This window comes from Mytilus californianus, unplaced genomic scaffold (assembly GCF_021869535.1).
Source record: "Mytilus californianus isolate M0D057914Y unplaced genomic scaffold, xbMytCali1.0.p SCAF_30, whole genome shotgun sequence".
NCBI classification, from domain to species: Eukaryota; Metazoa; Mollusca; class Bivalvia; order Mytilida; family Mytilidae; genus Mytilus; species Mytilus californianus.
Genome location: NW_026262680.1, coordinates 2295907 through 2316682, shown reverse-complemented (window position 1 = coordinate 2316682; position 20776 = coordinate 2295907). Strand labels below are relative to the sequence as shown.

The following is a 20776-nucleotide window of genomic DNA, read 5'->3' as shown; positions in this document are numbered from 1 at the left end:
AGGACTTAAGTACCCATTCAGATATAATAAATCAATAATCATCAACTTGAAGAAATGTGTAATCACAACGTTTATGTTCTTGACCAAATATCTAACATTATATTTCATGTCTATGGTATTCCCGACTGGATTATTGCTGTGTTAAACTAAAGTTATTATTGCATTCAACAGTAGTATTTAAATGAAAGCATGGCTAGAGATAGACTCTAGTTATTATTGGAATGAAAAGTAGTGATTAGACGAAAGCATGGCTGGAGATAGACTTGAGAAATAGTTGCATTCAAAGGTAGTGTTTAGATGAAAGCATGGCTGGAGATATACTCTAGTTATTATAGCATTCAAAGGTAGTGTTTAGATGAAAGCATGGCTGGAGATAGACTAAAGTTATTATAGCATTGAAAGGTAGTGTTTAGATGAAAGCATGGTTGAAGATGGACTCTAGTTATTATTGCATTCAAAGGTATTGTTTAGATGAAATCATGGCTGGAGAATGACTCTAGTTATTATTGCATTCAAAGGTAGTGTTTAGATGAAAGCATGGTTGAAGATGGACTCTAGTTATTATTGCATGGAAAGGTAGTGTTTAGATGAAAGCATGGCTGGAGATAAGACTCTAGTTATTATTGCATGGAAAGGTAGTGTTTAGATGAAAGCATGGCTGGAGATATACTCTAGTTATTATAGCATTCAAAGATCGTGTTTAGATGAAAGCATGGCTGGAGATATACTCTAGTTATTAAAGCATTCAAAGGTAGTGTTTAGATGAAAGCATGGCTGGAGATATACACTAGTTATTATAGCATTCAAAGGTAGTGTTTAGATGAAAGCATGGCCGGAGATAGACTTAAGTTGTTATAGCATTCAAAGGTAGTGTTTAGATGGAAGCATGGCTGGAGATAGACTTAAGTTATTGTAGCATTCAAAGGTATTGTTTAGATGAAACCATGGCTGAAGATGGACTCTAGTTATTATTGCATGGAAAGGTAGTATTTAGATGAAAGCATGGCTGGAGATAGACTCTAGTTATTATTGCATGGAAAGGTAGTGATTAGATGAAAGCATGGTTGAAGATATCAATTAGCTTTAGTAAAGTTTGTACTTATGTAATAACTGTTTCAGGGATACTGTGGATTCATTTATTTTAATAAATTGAGAAAAAAATTACATGGATACCATATATAGTTGTGTATATGATATGCATCTTTGTACTCAAGACATATAGCATGCAAATTATATACAACTTTTGATGGTTTTTAATTTTTTGGAGGTAGTTGTTGGGTTGTTTTCTCAATCACTTAAATATATTATGACTGTTTCAAGATTATATGGTGATATCTAGTTTTTTTGTTTTTGTTTTTTTTTGGGGGGGAGGGGGGGGGGGGGTGTGGTTGGTTGGTTGGTTGGTTGGTTTAACAATAACTGACATCTGTACCCTCATCTCTGTTGATCATGTGTATGTTCCTATAGGGCTAGTTGCTATAGCAACATCCAACATAACATATTGTAAACACCAACTTTGAATTTGTGTGCATTTAATTGAAGGAAATAAAACATTATTTTTTATCATAAAATTGATGTGATAGATAAAAAATGATTGTTTTACATGTGTCATTACATCAAATGGCTAGAAAAAATATGGTAAAGTTCTGGATTTTGAAATTGGCACATAATGTTGCCGTCTCAGAATTAATGGAACTGACCACAACTTAAGTCTTATTAAGTACCAATTCTGAGATGATGAATCAATAGCCAAATCTACTTGAAGAAATGTGTAATCACAACATTTATGTTCTTGACCAAATATCTAACATTATATTTCATGTCTATGGTATTCCCGACTGGATTATTGCTGTGTTAAACTATAGTTATTATTGCATTCGAAAGGTAGTGTTTAGATGAAAGCATGGCTGGAAATGTCAATTATCTTTAGCAAAATTTGTACTTACGTCATATAAATGTTTCTGTAGATTCACCGGAAAAGAAGCAATTTTGTAATTCTGTTTGTATCGTGAAACAGGAAGTTTCCTTGAAAGCTTGAGAAGTTAAGTGAAATTTTATTGATGTTTCTTTTATGCACGAAGAATTGAAAGAAGATTTTTAACTAAGACTTGCATGTGAGAAGATGGATTGAGAAATTGCTGAAGTTGTCAAATCCTAAGTTTATCACAAAATTGCCTTTAAACTTCAGTTCGTGTGCATGAGATTAGTAGATAAATCAATGAGGGAAGTTGTGAAATCTTAATGGTTAATTGTTTTAAATGTATTAGATATTATGTAAAATGATTGGAAATTAGCTATAGACATTGTTGAAATTTCTGTCAGTTTCATGTAAAGTTTGATTTATTTAAAGATTTATTGATAACCTCTTTATAGTTCTGTAATAGAATTTTATTGACTTCATTTTCAGTAGCATTTGAATGCTGTAGATTCATTTGTTATCGTGGGTGCCAATTTGCCTGGATTGAAGAAAACTTGCATTTTAGTGGATATTTAATTTCGTGGTTTCGCCAAATTCTGCATACAGACTTATAGAAAATGTGTCATTTGTATAAATGCATGGTTTGTCTGTACCAAGGAAATCAACGAAAAATTTGATCCATCGAATAATGAATCCACAATAACACAGTTTTCAAGATATGTGGAGTATATGTGGATCAAGCCTGTAAATTAGTGATTGTGTTTGGTTGCTGTCTGCCATATTTCGTTTTCTTCTATTGTTTTGTCATAAATCAGGCCGCTAGTTATCTTGTAATCAGAAAGAATCCCCATTTCTGGAGAAAAAAGTTATCTTTGATGGTTTATAGCATAAATTTTTATGCCCCTGCCGTAGCGGAGGGGGCATTAAGTTTTACCCTTGTCCGTCTGTACGTCCATTGGTTCGTATGTACGTCTCAAAATTGGTTTCCGTTCTCTAACTTTAGTTTGCCTCACCAAATGTTATGAAACTCATACACTATGCTTATTACCACAAAACTCAGATCAAGTTCGAATTTTGGTGGCGTCACTTTTACTGTTCTAGAGTTATGCCCTTTACAAATGGAAAAATTGCTGAATTTTTCGTTTCCTTTCCCTAACTTTAGTTTGCCTCATCCAAATGTTATGAAACTCGTACACTATCTGCTTATTACCATAAAACACAGATCAAGTTTGATTTTTGGTGGCATCACTTTTACCGTTTTAGAGTAATACCCCTTTACAAATGGAAAAATTGCTGAATTTTTCGTTTCCGTTCTCTAACTTAAGTTTGCCTCAACTAAATGATATGAAACTTATACAGTATGCTTATTACCACAAAACACAGATCAAGTTTAAATTTTGGTGGCATCACTTTTACTGTTTTAGAGTAATACCCCTTTACAAATGGAAAAATTGCTGAATTTTTCGTTTCCGTTCTCGAACTTAAGTTTGCCTCAACTAAATGATAGGAAACTTATACACAATTTTTATTACCACAAAACTCAGATGAAGTTCAACTTTGGGTATCGTCACTTTTACAGTTCTTGAGTTTTGTCACGTTATAAATTTATATGCAAGCGGTGGCATCATGCATCTGTATCCCATGGACACATTCCCCATTTATTTTACCATGATTGTAGACAGATTTTAACAGAGGAATTCTTTGTATAAGAAAACTGCAAAAAGTATCTTGTTAAACTGTTTGATAAAAAGGGAGATCACTCTTGTGTATCAGATGAGATCTTGAAGCCTTGCAACAATTTTACAATTTTTCAAATTAATTTTTTTTTTAAATTTTAATTATAGCAGAGCTTATGAAGATGTCTTGAAAAGAATCACTGACATTATACACACAGCTTTATATAGCAATCAGGGTATTACTGTTTGATATAGAGCATAATCTTGTTTAAGTACATGGGAATAATTTTGCTGCATAATAAATCTAATTTATTTTTGTTGTAATTGTTTTACAGAATGCCAATGAAAAGGGAAGTCATTCTTTCAGCAGAATTTAAGACAGGTTTTGCTGATTTTTTACCAACTCATTTTATCCTTTTTTTTTTTTACAGAATGCCAACAAAGGGGTCAGTCTATCAACAGATATTTTGGCTGATTTTTTTCGAACTTTTCCAACTGATTTATCCTGTTCTTTTTTTACAAAGGGGAAGTCTATCAACAGACTTTAAATATATATTTTGCTGATTTTATACCAACTCAATATATCCTGTTCTTGTTTAACAGAATGCCAACAAAGGGGAAGTTATTTTTTCAACAGAATTTAAGGCTGATTTTTCTAATTTTTGCAACTCATTTATCCTGTTCATGTCTTACAGAAGACCAACAAAGGGAAGTAATTACATTTTTAAAACAGAATTTGGGGCAAATTTTGTTTATTTTTTCAAACTTCAATTTATCCTGTTCTTGTTTTACAGAATGCCAACGAAGGGGAAGTATATAGCAGGCAAACAGGTCTCAAGATGGGAAGCAGACACCGATAATGTTGACATCGAATATAAAAACTTGGACACACAGTCAATAGCCTCTGTGCCTTTCTTTAGTGGGCGTAAAGGATGCCTACTAAAGATCTTGTTCCTGCTTGTGTTTTTATCTGCTGGAATGATACTGGGTTATATGATCAGACGAAACATTCATGAGACTCTGATCAAACAGGAACCACCAGTAAAACATCTAGGAATCAAACAGGTTTGTCAGAAAAAAAAAAAAGTAGAGATGGAATGATTATTTTTGGCGTTCCAAACAAATATCTGGTCAATTGGAACTCTAGATTAAATGAGTAAGTTTATTTTTTGAAGTTCTGATTGATTTCAAAAGAATTCATTTTAGAAAATTGGCTCCTTTTATTTCAGTGAGTTATATGCCAGAAAAATCCATTTAGGTCCAAAAATGAAAATTTTTGACTTGAAAAAATCTAACATGGTAAAATCTGAGTAATTGTGGATGCTTTCCTTTCATGGATACAAATTTTTGTGGATTAAGAAAAAATGTGGTTTTACGGATATTTGAATAAAATGTTTTGCCAAAATCTACATACATTAAATTTATATAAAATTTGTACTTAGATGAACTTTTAAATTTGTGACAGTGGTACACTCTTACCAACAAAATCCAAGAAAATTGATACCCTAGAAATAATAATGAATCCATGGTAGATAGTTATTTTAACACTCATTCACATAATGAACAGTTAGTTATACAACAAGCAACTTGTCCATCTATCTGTTCCTATCCTTCTGTCAACTATTCTTATGTCTCCCCTTTGACAAAGAAAGACAATATGATTTAGTAGAATTTTTCTTCTTCTGGTTCTTTGTTTTTATTTTGTGATCTCAAACAGCGCCCTTTTAATCTTGACCAGTGACTTAAAACAATGTATAATCATGATAATAGGTACACAAAACTTTTTCAAGAAATTAAGTACAAGAAAAGCACAAAACTCTTTCACAAAAATTGATCTGCAAAATGATTGTTGTTGTTGAAAATACATTAGTAGCATCATAATGCCATAATAATTTCTGAAATCACACAACTTTGTCAGGAAGGCATACTGTGGATTCATTATTTATTATTAGAATCAGTGATCATTCATTATTAATTGAAAAAGGAAGGCATTTTAAAATTCCTCTTGAAGAGAGACTTTGCAAAAAATGCAAAGTACTAGATGATGAGAAACATTTCTTAATAAACTGTTCTCACAATTCTAATATTAGATTAGCATATTTTAATTGCATTATCATAGAAGATAATTCATTTGCTAATCTCACTGACAATGACAAAGTTATATATATACTTAACCCATCAACACCAACACAAGTGAATAAACTAGGATCCTTTATTAAAAAGTCAATAGAACTGAGGACAGGGGACCCTTTAATATTTACTTGAACCTGTATATATATATTGAGTTACTTAGTTATTGTCTTCATTTGTTTTGTTATATGTCACAAACTGTAGAGTTTATATGGCAATTAAATATTGAATTGAATTGAATTGAATTATTATTCGTTAGATACTAATTTTCGTTAAATTTCTTGGGTATAACTAGGTGAACCATGAATTCAAAAGTTCAAAGAAGTACAAATTTTCTATAGACCTAATTGTATGCAGACTTTGGCAAAATCCATGAAATCAAATTTCCACAATATACAACTTTCCTTTATATATCCATGAAAATTGATACCCACAAATTAAAAATAAATCCATATATATATGGAAGATAGATGTTCCCAGTCACCAGTAGATTAAAAATATTAGAAGTAATAATTCATCAAAAACACTTAAAATGTCATTTTTCTGATAATCGATTATGTTATTGTCCTATCAACCACCTCTAACATTTCATGTATATCTCAAAAGGAGATGTTCTTGGCACAAATTATTGTTCACGTAATCTTGCGAAATAATTTCTTTGGATTGCCATTAATTTTTATTGAACATGACACTTCTAGATTGGAATGACATTTAATCTAAATGCCTCCATTTTCAAGGACTATAGGACATTATTTAAAACATATCTCAGAAACGTTTATCTAAGTACAATATAGTGCTATGATGTAATAATGTTTTATGACCCAGAAGTAATGTAGTCATCTGAATGTTTTATTGTTATAGTGCATGTTCTCATGGAAGCAGAGGTCTTGTAAATGCAATTTCTACAAATTATTTTCCTTTCCTTAAAATCCCAGATCAATTATTTTACTCCCTGATCTCATTTGAATTACAAAAACTGTCTGAAAGAATTGACCAAGATTGTCTTTTCTCGTGGAATTAGACTGGTTTTTAAAGCAACTTAGACAAATGTTTGAAACGTAAAAAATTTTTTTTAGGTTGATGCAAATCTTTTGTGAAAAATGTATTTTATATGATATAACTTTTAAAAAAATCATGATAAAAGTAGGGGTACATATCAGTAGGTGTGATTTCAAAGCTACAGGTTCTCCAAAAATAAATAATGACTAAAACACACCCGCGAAATCGCGGTCAATTAGAGCTTGGTTGAAAGTATGTAAACTATTGTAGGATGAATTTTTGTGAAAGATTACATGTAGAGGCGGATTTAGAGGGTTTTTCAGGGGGCTCAGACCCCGCACCCCCCCCCCCCCCCCCTTTGTGGGAAAAATTTGTTGATTATAAAGGGAATCAATGATGCATGACTGGAGCGGGACCCCTCTTAAGCAGTCAGTGCCCCCCCCCCCTTCCCCTTATGAAAATTTCTGGCTCCGCCACTGTTATGTCTGGACAATTTCAGAAAAGGTATCAAAAATCATAGATACTTGGAGACAGGACAATATTTTTAAACCCTCTCTCTTTTTTCCAAAGTCTGTTATTTTTTAAGTTTTCTGTTGAGTTCCATTATTTTCGCGTTTCTGTATACTATGTACATACGTATATTATAAATAAAGTGTATGTACTATTAACTATCAATTTCAAGTTTCTTCTCCACAGCGATCACTGCTATAATCTATAGAGAGTCTCTATATATTATAGTAGTATAATCATAGTATACATGCAGATAAATGCGAAAATGATTGTCCTGTCCCCAAGGACTATAAATTATTTGTAAGTTTAAAACCGGAAGTCTTGTCTATGACTTAAAAGTCGGTCTGTCTGATGACGGAAACAATATTCGGACATCTTTATTTTCATTTTTCTCCCCAAATAACCCATACTGAATAATCATAAGAATGGATGACAAATGCGACTATGCAAGGTACCTATAGGACACAGAGACATGCTGATGTATTTATTGTGGAAGGAAGAGAAGCGACACACAAATTGAGGTCTTCTCGTTTAACAGTATAGTTGAGAAAGGATTGTTTGTGTTTTTGTTCATTGATATTCTAAAATGCAACTGAGAGTTACGTATAAAGATTTTATCGTGAGAGGGCACAATGTACAAGCTCAAAAAGCTTCATATTGTGTGAGCATCTGTAAATCACAATATATTTATGGGGAATATCTGTAAATCTCTTAACATTTTTTAACACATGTGGTTTCACAATAGTTGAATATAGTTTTTTTCTTTGTTTCACAAGCTAACTGGAAGAAGAATTATGGCAATTGTACCACTTATTTTTATACTGAATGAATCGTTCTTGTCAAACTTATCAAACTCAGGTCAAACATTATAACTCATAGCTGTTTTAAAATTTCAAAATAAAAAAAGGTTGGTTTAACCATTTTGATGTCAGTTAGAAGTCAAAGTTCAAGTTATTATAGCCTGAGGTCAAACATATACTGTGAATACACTATTATTCATTGGATACCAGTTTTCGTGCATTTTGTGGGTACAGGTGAACAAATTTTCTATAGGCTTGTAGGCAAACATTCGTAAAACCATGAAATCAAATATCCACAAAAAAAATTTGTTTTTCCCTTATCCATGAAAATTATTAGCCACTAAAATAAATGAAATCACAGTATGGTGTCATGATTTTTTTTACTCATGATGAATGTTAATCAGATCAACATTTTTTTTGTTTTGATTTGGTTTTTTTTTCTATTGTAGGTATACTTTATAAGTAAACTGCAATTTGAGTAACCTTGACCTTGATTATATGCTTGTTTATTATTGAACAGCATTCTTCCCTTATATATAGATATATGAAGATGTGGTATGAGTGCCAATGAGACAACTCTCCATCCAAGTTACAATTTTTAAAAGTAAACCATTATAGGTCAATAGTTCTTTTTAAGGTCAGGCATCCTGATTTCAAACAAATGATATAAATTTTATACACTTATTCAATACAACTAGCTGTGATGTACTATTTGATATGATTTATTTTGTAGAACTATAATGATTTGCTGCGACAGAAGATACAGGCAGACTTGAATGATACTGCTAACTACAAGGACCATCTCAAGTATGTTACCACTAGTATTAAAAATTTACCACCGTCAGAATGTGGTCTTAAACCTGGCTATTGAAAACTAGAAACTTGGCATATTGGGATAGCGAAGTTACCACTACTTTTAAAAAATTACCACTGTCAAAATTTTGTCTCAAACATGCCCACTGTAAACTAAAAATTGGCATCCAGCTGGGATAACAAAGTTACCCAGATAACAAGTTGAAGATCCAGACTAAAGAATAAAAGGAAACAAAAAACAATAGAAATCTGTGGCATCATGGGTAGCAAAGTTATCTGAATGACAAGATTACAACTATATAAAAATAAGAAGATGTGGTATAATTGTCAAGCAGACAGCTATCTACAAGAGACTGAATGATGAGGTTGTAAGCAACTATAAGTCACTGTACGGCCTTCAACAATGAGCAAAAACCCCTACCTTACAGAAAGCTATGTATGAAAGACATGACATGATAAAATGTTAAACATCTCTAACAAGAAAACCAACAGTCTGATGTATGTAAAAATTAGGGATGTCAACGAGTACTCGAGTATTCGAGTATCGCTCTGTAGTACCGAGTATCAAATACCAAAGCGATACTCGACAAATCAGTGTCCTTTTATATAACTGTCTTTTTTATATGAAATTGATCTTCTTGAGAACCTCTTTTCGGAAAATTAAAGAGGCATCACTGATTAATCAAATTAGTAAATAAAATACATTTTGTTTCGAATGCTTGTGCTAAACTGTCATTTAAAATGCCTCCTCGGGTTATACCTAGGCTATATAACACTTTAAACTGAACATGTCTTAGCTATTCCGTCACATCAGTACCGTCAGATCAAATATTTTTGTCTGCAAGACTGTTAGTTACAAAGTTACAAAACCGACTGTCCCCAATAATAATTCACAAGAAAATATTTACAAATAAGATATATTCGTTGCATCCTCTGCTGACTTTCAGTGAATAGTTCAACATCTAATCATTACTCCTTTGTAAACATTTAATGTGTTTTCTTAACGTATTTACCAAATACTATTGTTTGAAATGAGTTTTCCTTGTTGAAATTTTTAAATATGTGTTCATAAAATAACATTGATTAGATTATTGTTTTTTTTTACTTAATTAGCACTTGTAGGTAATGAGCTAATAATTATGGTGTTTAATTCCTTATTTATGTACATGGTTTTTCGTCCGTTAAACAACAAACCACAGAATGTAAAGTACATATTTTTGTGTTTCCGTGTTGTAGATTTATTCCCGAGCAAGTACTCGAGTATCGCTCGATAAAACCAACGAGTACTCGATTAGTAATTGTTCACCGAGTTGACATCCCTAGTAAAAATGAAAAACTAACATGACAGACAGCAACCAACTATAACCACTGAATGACAGGCTCTTAATTTATGACAGGCACATACAGAATGTGGCCAGGTTCAAAATGTTTGTGAGCACTCAGCCATCCTCATACCCTTGCACTCTACCTTTCTAGACTACAAAATATAAAAAAGAAACAAACAATTAAAACCTAGAAAAGCATACACAATAGACAGTTTAATAATAAGGGGGTGTGGCATGATTGCCTATGAGTCAACATTCCAATAGACCAAAAGATGTGAACAATAACAGGTCCTTGTACAGTCTTTGATAATGAGCAACACTCATAGTGCATAGTAGGCTTTAAAAGGCTCTTATATAAAAAAGAGAAACAATTAAAAACAGAAAATCAACAAATTATTGGTGAAAATGATTTATTTTCATTGTAATGTCTAATTTTTGGAAAATTAAAAATTTAATGTAAAAAAGAGGTGGATAATACCAAAGAGATATTCAAAACTAAACAAAAAAAGAGTAACTGACAACCCATGGCAATAAAAAATGGGGAAATGACAAAAAGTCAGACAACAGTCTGCAAAACAATACATTGACAACTAAAAGCTGAGCAACACGAACTCCAATAAGATCCTGCTTTGTAAACTGAACATTCTGTTCATATGTATTAAAAGCTAGTTATGTATTTTGATGAATATTGTTGATTTTTTTGTTGAAATTTCTTTGTAGTGAAATGTCCAGACAGGTGATGTTATCAGGAATTGGTACAACTAATAAGTTTATAGAGTATTTGATACAGTTCTGGTCTTCTTTCCCTCTTGATTCTGTCAAAATGAAACAGTACAGTGTCTTATTATCATATCGTAATTAGTAAGTATTGGACAGATATATGTACTTTGAAAAATAGGCTTGTATGGGGCCCCGCAAATGTATACTTTTTCCTATCTCCTGGCAGAATAATAAGTTTGGTAGGAAGGTAAAATAATTTCGTTTTTGAAAAAAAATAGTTAACATAGACTATAAAGGGAAATGTTATCGAGTGAAACTATACTATACCAAAACTGTTTGGACTTAAATGCTGCTTAACAAAAATATATATAAGATTTGTTAGGATAGGCTTGAAAATTTAGGGTAGGGAGGGATGCAGCAAACATAATTATATTATTTTTGCTTAAAGGGGCATTAGCTATAAGATATAAAAAAAAATTGAAATATGATTTTTTTTTTTGTTCAATGATTAAGGTGTAATACCACCATTGATATTCCCCTATTAGTCTTTGTTAAATTTGCACTTTTCAAAAAAATGTGCAGAAGTTATCCTTGTTTCAAATAAAGAAATACTTGGCATGAGTAAAGTTTTATCCTGTCCAGTACTATACACAAAATTTCACATAACATTTCATTGCATATAAGAAAATAACCATCACTGGAAGTTAACCAATCAAATGTTCACCCCTTTTTTTCCTGTGTACAAGCTTTAGTAACATTGTAACCTCATGTTTCCAAAATAATTCTATAGAAACACCAAATAAAAAAATAAGGGTGCTTTGAAACACCCAAGATATATGTTTATGACTCAGAATTTTTTTTACTGCAATGAAATGTAGGATTACTTTCCTACAACTGTCAAATTCAAGGGAATATTTTTTTTCAACCCTTTCTCGTATGCAACTGGATGTGACGTACTATGATTTGGTGGTACTACACCTTAATGAACATGAAATAAAAATTTTCTTTTAGCAGCCAATTTGGTTCAAGTTTGTCAAAACAAGATAAGAAACATTGCTAATGAATTATACTTGAATAATTCGACCTCATTGAATCCGTATTTCATGTGACCTTCAGTTTAACCCCTTAGCTGGAGATGGGTTACGCATGTATTCAGCTATTAAAAGGAAGAGAATGTCAACATCGAAAGTGAAACAAAGATGAACCATTTGGTTGACTGATTCGATCCACAAAAAAATCATTCTTATATAGGTAAAAACAATGATAAACATACTTTTTAAGCTACAATATGAAATCAAACAGACCTAGAAAAATCTAGTTGCACGTGGTTGCTATCTATTTATTTTATGTTTATGTTTATATCTGGTTATATGACCATTGGAATTTTGAAAATTGCGAAATTAAATTGCTTCGTAATGGGCTAGTAAGGGCTAAATGCGAAATAAAGTATCCGCGAAAATAAGTTGGTTTACAGTAAATAAATGACTTCTTCATATATACAGTTGACTCCACTTAATCGCATACCGCTTAATAGCATAATTCGGTTAATTGCATAATTTTCTCCTGCACAAAACCATTTCCCATTCATCTAATGTTAAATTATCTGGTTATATGCATAGCCTTACAAGTGGCCTTTCGGTTAATTGCATTGAAAATAATTGCTGGCTAGATATGCTTAGTTCAAACTGACGAGATTTTTTACCGGAAACGGCAATTTGGTAAATATATTTACTTGAATGCATCATCATTTTCGTTATTATTTCATATTCACTTTTGCGTTATTAAAATAAAAGTTTTAAAACAGTTTCTTTCGTGTTTATATGATGGAGTTTTACTTTAAAATAACCCTCGATGTGTACACAGGTGAAGTTTCCCATGTTCTATTTTAAGCCTTGAGGTCATAAAATGTCAAACAGGTAATTGTTGTAAAAACACGACCATTCTATCCCAAAAGGTGTTAATTATTGATTGGATTTTAAGCATTGTCCATAGATTACATTTGGGGTGAATTTTAAAAACAATAACGCCTGCTAATTTACTTTGAAAGACCATCCAATGTGTATTCTCGCAATTTGGCTTGGGATGATTTGGATTTATGTTAAACATTACAGGGCATATGTTAGTAATTGTTACTCGATTCAGTTTTCATTCATTTAAAGTAGATTGGTGGCGATTTTTTTTTTGCTGTTTCCATGCAATGGTGGACATTTTGAAAATTTCAAAGATAAATGTCATTTTTATAACATTTAACCGGATTCGATCTTAAAATTGGCAAGAAAATGTTACTTTGAAGTTTTATCCCATATGGGTCAATATTACACTTTTAGCATTATCTCCATGGTAACAGCAGCAATCTTTAAAATTCCACAGCAATCAATTGTACAGTGCATACCCTCAATTCAAGGGGGTAGGTTTTGGGGTCGTATCTGTAATGGTTGATTAACTATGAATTAATTAAGGATTTTTTTTCATTTTTTTTCACATGTGGACAGTTTCCATGGCAACGGTGGCCATTTTGAAAGTTTTAAAGATAGATGGCACACTTTAAAATGACGAGTTATATTTCCTGAAAGTTTCATTAAATTTGGACCACTTTTTGGTTTTCTACATTTTTGCCGTTTCCATGGTAATGGCGGCCATCTTGAAAATTCCAAACCCTATGTGCACATGTGCGGAGATTGTCATTATGGTGCAGTTTTATGAATGTGTGTCAAGTCGTCTCCGAGAACTAAGCTGGACAAAAAAAGTCCAAAATCTAATTTACCATCAAACTGACCTCTGATGATTGGTTTAACCCTGATGTAAATATCATAACGACTATTTTTCTGTTTGATTTCATATCCCAGAAAAACTAGACAAATATGATACCCTACCACACGACACATGAACATTATATATATTTATATATGGTTGAGGAATTTTATTCTTCAATCATTTATTTTTATTATTTTTGGAAAAGAGCATTCACTTCTAATTATTATATTTTCACACGTTCAACACTCGTGTCCAGCAAATAACCCGTACAGGGCCCCTTTACCTGTTTACTGCTTTGCATATATACGAAGCTAACGAGGTTAAAGAAACAGTGTTACATCACTGTGCAAGTGGTAAATACTGCATATCAAAGGCAGTTCATTACACATTTATTGTTAAAATTGATAATAAACTGTGTAGTTTAGTTTAATCAAAGCTTAATGATGTACATTGTACATACGGGTCATAGAAACAAATCTATTTTTAGAACAATTTGTTCTAATTTTGTATCCCAGGTAAAGGAAATGTAAACTAAAACAAAATGTGTTTATAAACTTTATTTAAAGAATACAAAATACAAAAACATGAATAACACTAGACTTATAACTTTTATTAGAATAAATCAACATTCAACATGTTGTAAGTGGATTATGGCCATTCATCTTTCTTCAGGGATTTCCTTTACTGATCTTTACTGTCGATGTTATTTGACTCCGTAATTTGGCATTTCGGATATAAGCATACTCCTCTTAATTGCATAATTTTTTCTGACAAATAGGCTATGCAAATAACTGGAATCGACTGTATCAATCATTTTAATGCAAAAATCTATTGATTTTGTAATATTTCACTTGTTATGGCAGTAAAATTTCCTGAATGCACAATTTTCTATACTTTTTCAGCACATCAAAATCTAGCAGCATTTCAGTATTATCAACGATGCCAAATACCAGTGTAGTATTCCAAGCACATTATAACCATGATAACATGTCTGGGATACATCCAGATTACATACCATTCAATGCCTATTCTCCTTCTGGTTTTGTCAGGGTAAGTGTTGATCACATGACAGCCTCATGTAGACATCCAGATTACATACCATTCAATGCCTACTCTCCTGTTGGTTTTGTCAGGGTAAGTGTTGATCACATGACAGCCTCATTTATACATCCAGATTACATACCATTCAATGCCTATTCTCCTTCTGGTTTTGTCAGGGTAAGTGTTGATCACATGACAGCCTCTTGTATACATCCAGATTACATACCTTTCAATGCCTACTCTACTTCTGGTTTTGTCAGGGTAAGTGTTGATCACATGACAGCCTCATATATACATCCAGATTACATACTGTTCAATGCCTAATCTCCTGGTTTTGAATGTTTTGTCAGGGTAAGTGTTGATCACATGACAGCCTCTTGGATACATCTAGATTACATACCGTTCAATGCGTACTCTCCTTCTGGTTTTGTCAGGGTAAGTGTTTATCACATGACAGTCTCTTGGATACATCCAGATTACATACCGTTCAATGCGTACTCTCCTTTTGGTTTTATCAGGGTAAGTGTCCATAACATGGGCAGGGTGTACAAAGTGTTGAAAACAAGACAGCATCTTGAATAGATGCTGGTGTACTGCTAGTACCCAAGAGTATTATCCACACAGTAGTCCGTCCTTTTGTTCTTACATGATTTATAACACACCTTTCTTAAATATTTCGATGATAGAAATTGATAAGAAACTAAAGTTCTAACTTCTTAGACAAAGTTGACATAAGATAGATTTGTCTATTATTTTTGGACCTTTTTGGTCATATAGCTTCTCACATATTAAAGTAGTTATACATCTTTGGGCTTTACATTTTTATGCCCCTGCCGAAGCGGAGGGGGCATTAAGTTTTACCCTTGTCCGTCTGTCCGTCTGTCCATACGTACGTCCCAAAATTGTGCTCCATTCTCTAACTTAAGTTTGCCTCAACCAAATGTTATCAAACTTATACACAATGCTTATTACCACAAAACACAGACCAAGTTTGAATTTTGGTGGCGTCACTTTAACCGTTCTAGAGTTATGCCCCTTTATAAATGGAAAAGTTGCAAAATTTTTCATTTCCGTTCTCTAACTTAAGTTTGCTTCAACCAAATGTAATGAAACATATACACAATGCTTATTACCACAATACACAGATCAAGTTTGAATTTTGGTGGCATCACTTTTACTGTTCTAGAGTTATGCCCTTTACAAACAGAAAAATTGCTACATTTTTTTTCTAAAAATATCAATGATGTCATTGTTCCAAGTAATTTTAAAAATTGGAGTTATCTTCCTTTGTCCATGATTATAGTTAAATCAACTACAATCAATGCTTTATACAATGCAATGTTTAATTTTGCCTTCCACTGATAAAACACAGATCAAGTTGAATTTGGGTAGTGTCACTTTAACCATTATTGAGTTATGCCATACCTGCCAACCCTCCCGTTTTGAGCGGGAGACTCCCGCTCAAATGGCGAAATTCGGGAAATCTCCCGCTTGCCAGTACCCTCCCGCGCGGGAGTATAGAATCTCCCGCTTTGGGATATTTTAACCTTGAATGACAAGTCAACATTAATTACGTTTTTGTCTCACTGATGAGGGTTGTTTTTACCTGTAAATCACAGACCATGTGAAATTAAATGGCTTCACTTGACAGCTTGGGTGTCAAACATAGTACTAATTAATGATCATTAACGACTTTTGCTTCAAGCAAAACACTTCAAAGAAATTTCGGGTTACTTCCCCTGTTTAATCCTGTTTAAAGTTACCCTTCTCAAAATAATTTGAACTGATAAAACAATATAAACTAAATACAAATTAAACAAAAGAATCATAAAAGGATGGCAATTAAAAGATTTTGTATGCCGTAAGACAAAAAAAATAATTATATTTTAGAAATCACTTAAAAGATCTATACTTCTATTCAATTTTTATATTAAAATTTATAGGATATGTATTGAACCAAATTTAGTGAAAGGGATATGTGCACACACAAAATGCATCTGTGACAACATGATTGCTCTCTTATTATAATTATAACAGAGGGTGTGAAAGATGTCTGAAAGGTATTCAAATGTCAAAGTTGATGAAATAGGAAAGAAACAAACAACACACCTTCTGTAGGGGATATAACCATATTTAAAGAAACAAAGTATATCTATTAACTCTTATATGTGTTTCGTAGATGAATAAATAAACACGTCATATATTTCACTTGAAAATGTCGTTCGCGCAAAATCTCCCCCTCAGCTGTCATAGCTGAGAGGGAGATCTCCCTCTTTGAAGGTTTCAGAGGTTGGCAGGTATGGTTATGCCCCTTTATAAATCGAAAAATTGCAAAATTTTTAGTTTCCGTTCTGTAACTTAAGTTTGCCCCAACCAAACATGAAACCTATACACAATACTCATTACCACAAAACTAAGATCAAGTACAAATTTGGGTTGCATCACTTTTATTGTTCTTGAGTTATGTCCCTTTATAATGTTGTATGCAAGCGGGGGCATCATCTGTGTCCATGGGGACACATTCTCCATTTATTTAGTTTAAGTGTTTCTGATAAGCTCAATCTATAAAATGCTCTTTGAACATATCAAACATATAAAATGATCTTTTATGTTACCAGTTCATCTTCAACAGGAAACAAATATATGTCAAGGTTTAAATTGCCTCAAGTTTTTAACTATAGTCAACAGAAATGGATAAAAGATGATGTTGGGTATACCTCAATGAGACATCAACGCAATGACAAAAATGACCAGAAGACATTTAGAGGGCAACATACAGTCTTCAACAACTGACGTGTCTTAACAATATGTCAAACTTTAAATTGTCTAAATCATCTAGTGTCCTCCAAGAACTGCGCCATTTACATCACAGTTTTTTCAAAAGATTAGAAAAAATATCTTGCATGAAAGATATTTATAAAAGATTGAAAAGAAAAACAATTGTTAGAAAGAAATATTTGGAATCTCTCTTTATTAAAGATCATACGAAGTACCAATTTAGCATCACAGATTCCATAGATTGAAAGCAAGATATTATTTTACACAAGCGAAAAAGCCAGTAGATCCAAGGGTGAACCCATGGCTTGGGAAAGGTTCAAATTATTGGTGATTGTTTATAGTTTACTCATTGGTTATTATATAGCAGTCAGGGGACTTACTCAAATGAGTGATTTATTAATCACTGATTCAAGTAACATTGTCTCCACAAATGTTGGAAGTAAGAGTTGTCTTTCTTTAATAATCACCTATTTAAGTAGTACAAATAAATCACTAGACTAAGTGATTTAATTTTATTGTAGCTTTAAATATACAATACTAATGATCCAGGGACTAATTGTGTTGCTAAAATTATCAGAACCAACATCTGTGTTGATATGATGAAGGTCATGTCAGGTGATGACCTTGTACTGAATCTGGGATAATGACATGAAAAATCACTTGTTTAAGTATCATACCTCTATTTTCTTCCAAAAAATCACTTCTTTAAGTATTATTATTTTAATTACCCCTACTAATTTCAACACCCTCGAACAGTGAAATTTTGATCGCGAACAGTAAAATTTTATTACATAATCTGTAAGATGAAACCTTGAATTTTACAGGAAAATTATTCCCACTGCTGGGAAAAATCTGTTAAGAAAGTATCAGTTCATTATGTAAAGCCTTTATTATAGCATTTTTTCAACAAATATAGAATTTACAGCTAAATGATTGCATCAAAGGCATAAACCTTGCTATTTAAAAGAAGAAAAATGTTGATATTTTCCAATTTTACTAATAATAAGATATAATCTAAACCTATATGTTTAAAATTTTGGTTAAACTACAAAATCACAATTTAACACAAAATTTTGAATTTGCTACTTAAATAAGTGATTTGTAAATCACTTATTTCAGTAAGTCCCCTGACTGTATAGTTGAATTAAAATTGATTTTTTTTTTTACTTGTAGAGCAAGCTCATCTATGCAAACTATGGATGCAAAAAAGATTTTTCAAGATTAAAAAAGTTAAATGTTACTGTCAAAAAGAATGTTATTTTAGTCAAGTATGGAAAAATACACCCAGCTAATAAGGTAAGAGATGTATTATGGTCCCAGATGGACAGTTTATATGGTTAAGTTATACCTTTTAAACAGAATTTTACATTTTGGAGTGGCAAATACACCAGTTGACACCCTGCTGAAACCATCCCTCTACAAGTCATTATGAAAATTTACCCAGAAGATAACACAAGTATGTGTCCACACTTGCACCTTTTAACAAATTAAAAAGAAAATTTATTATGAAAGCCATTTTCATTAGGAGGGTACTACATACTTGGCTTGTTTAACCCTTGCAACAACAATTTGTCCAGAGTCCAAAGGTGAATGGCTAAAATTCTGACCTAACACAATGTTGTCTTTTTCCAAAGTCAGATTCTTTCCATTTTTTCATTGATCAAAATTCTTTACAGTTTATGAATTATTTTAAGAAAAGTCCAAAGTATAGTAGTCCTCTGAATGCAAGCCATACAATTACTAAAATGTCTACCTTTCAGCTTAAGGAAGTTCGCTACTCAGTTTCAAAATAACAAGCTTTTCATAACTGGTATATATTTATAGGGGATTAATAAAGAAATCAAAAGATGGAAAAAAAGTTATAGGTCCGTATGCTTGTTTTTGAGATATTAGCCATTGAAAATTTGCCGGTAAAATGTTCTCTCTTGATTTTTCATAGCTTTATCATTGACAAGTTTAAGTTCTCAAAAAGTACTAAAAAATAACAAGGATTTTATAAGACTTTAACAGATGGCTTATAATTATAAATGCAAATGATTTATAAAAAGAAAAATGGGGGTTAGTGGGCAATTTTTTTTAAGGCATTCAAATGGATAAAACCAGAGAATTCCGAAAATTTGACAAAAATCCCAAAACATGACAAGCCACATCCTTAACAGTAAACATCTTGTCAATTTGGAACAAGAACATACCCATGGAGAGTCAGCTTTTGAATTCTCAAAAATGCCAATAAAAATAAGTAAAGAGGAAACGTCTTGTTAATTGATTTTGGTATTACAGCTGATAGAAACATGGGTCCAAAAAAACAACAACATCTAAATAAAACCATACAATAGAATGTTTGCAACTATGGAACGAAATTTTTTTTTCTTTTTTTCAATACCTCAAGCTCTTTCAAATGTCAGAACACAATGCTGTTTCTGAATTTTTAGAGAAACGTTAGTCAATATTTTGCATAGTTGCCAAGTGTACTATACAGACTTCCTGGGAACTCTAGTTGTATCTTTGCACCAATAAGAGTTAATACCTGTTAAATTTATATAGTAAATGCTTATTTACATTTCTAGGTATTACATGCACAAAATGCAGGAGCAGCAGGTGTCATCCTATATCCTGACCCTGCAGATTATGCTAATGGACAATCAATAGTATATCCTAAAACATGGTGGTTACCAGGTTGGGCCGTGCCTTTATCACATGTTAGATATAATTTGGTTGGTGACCCCCAGACACCTGGATATCCAGCAATCAGTAAGTACAATATAAAGGTGTATACTAAAACATGGTGGCTTCCAGGTTGGGCCGTGCCTTTATCACATGTTAGATATAATTTGGTTGGTGACCCCCAGACACCTGGATATCCAGCAATTAGTAAGTACAATATAAAGGTGTATACTAAAACATGGTGGTTACCAGGTTGGGCAGTGCCTTTATCACATGTTAGATATAATTTGGTTGGTGACCCCCAGACACCTGGATATCCAGCAATTAGTAAGTACAATATAAAGGTGTATACCAAAACATGGTGGTTACCAGGTTGGGCAGTGCCTTTATCACATGTAAGTTATAATTTGGTTGGTGACCCCCAGACACCTGGATATCCAGCTATTAGTAAGTACAATATTAAGGTATATACTGAAACATGGTGGTTACCAGGTTGGGCCATGCCTTTATCACATGTTAGATATAATTTGGTTGGTGACCCCCAGACACCTGGATATCCAGCAATCAGTAAGTACAATATAAAGGTGTATACTAAAACATGGTGGCTTCCAGGTTGGGCTGTGCCTTTATCACATGTTAGATATAATT

The 20776-nt window shown here is 32.4% G+C and overlaps 1 protein-coding gene across 5 annotated transcripts in view; it reads left to right on the top strand.

The window, feature by feature from the left end:
- LOC127736409 (N-acetylated-alpha-linked acidic dipeptidase 2-like) overlaps positions 1 to 20776 on the top strand; it is a 90186-nt gene that overhangs the window by 52925 nt on the left and 16485 nt on the right. For 3 of the 5 annotated variants that reach the window (XM_052246949.1, XM_052246946.1, XM_052246950.1), the window contains 7 exons: positions 4389 to 4659; positions 8767 to 8840; positions 10892 to 11032; positions 14548 to 14695; positions 18638 to 18760; positions 20032 to 20140; positions 20381 to 20455. In XM_052246949.1, the coding sequence (XP_052102909.1) occupies positions 4390 to 4659; positions 8767 to 8840; positions 10892 to 11032; positions 14548 to 14695; positions 18638 to 18760; positions 20032 to 20140; positions 20381 to 20455 (940 nt within the window). In that variant the 5' untranslated portion in view covers position 4389. Of the gene's footprint in view, positions 1 to 4388; positions 4660 to 8766; positions 8841 to 10891; positions 11033 to 14547; positions 14696 to 18637; positions 18761 to 20031; positions 20216 to 20380; positions 20456 to 20776 lie in introns of all 5 variants that reach the window. The other 2 variants (XM_052246948.1, XM_052246947.1) reach the window with 2 other exon arrangements.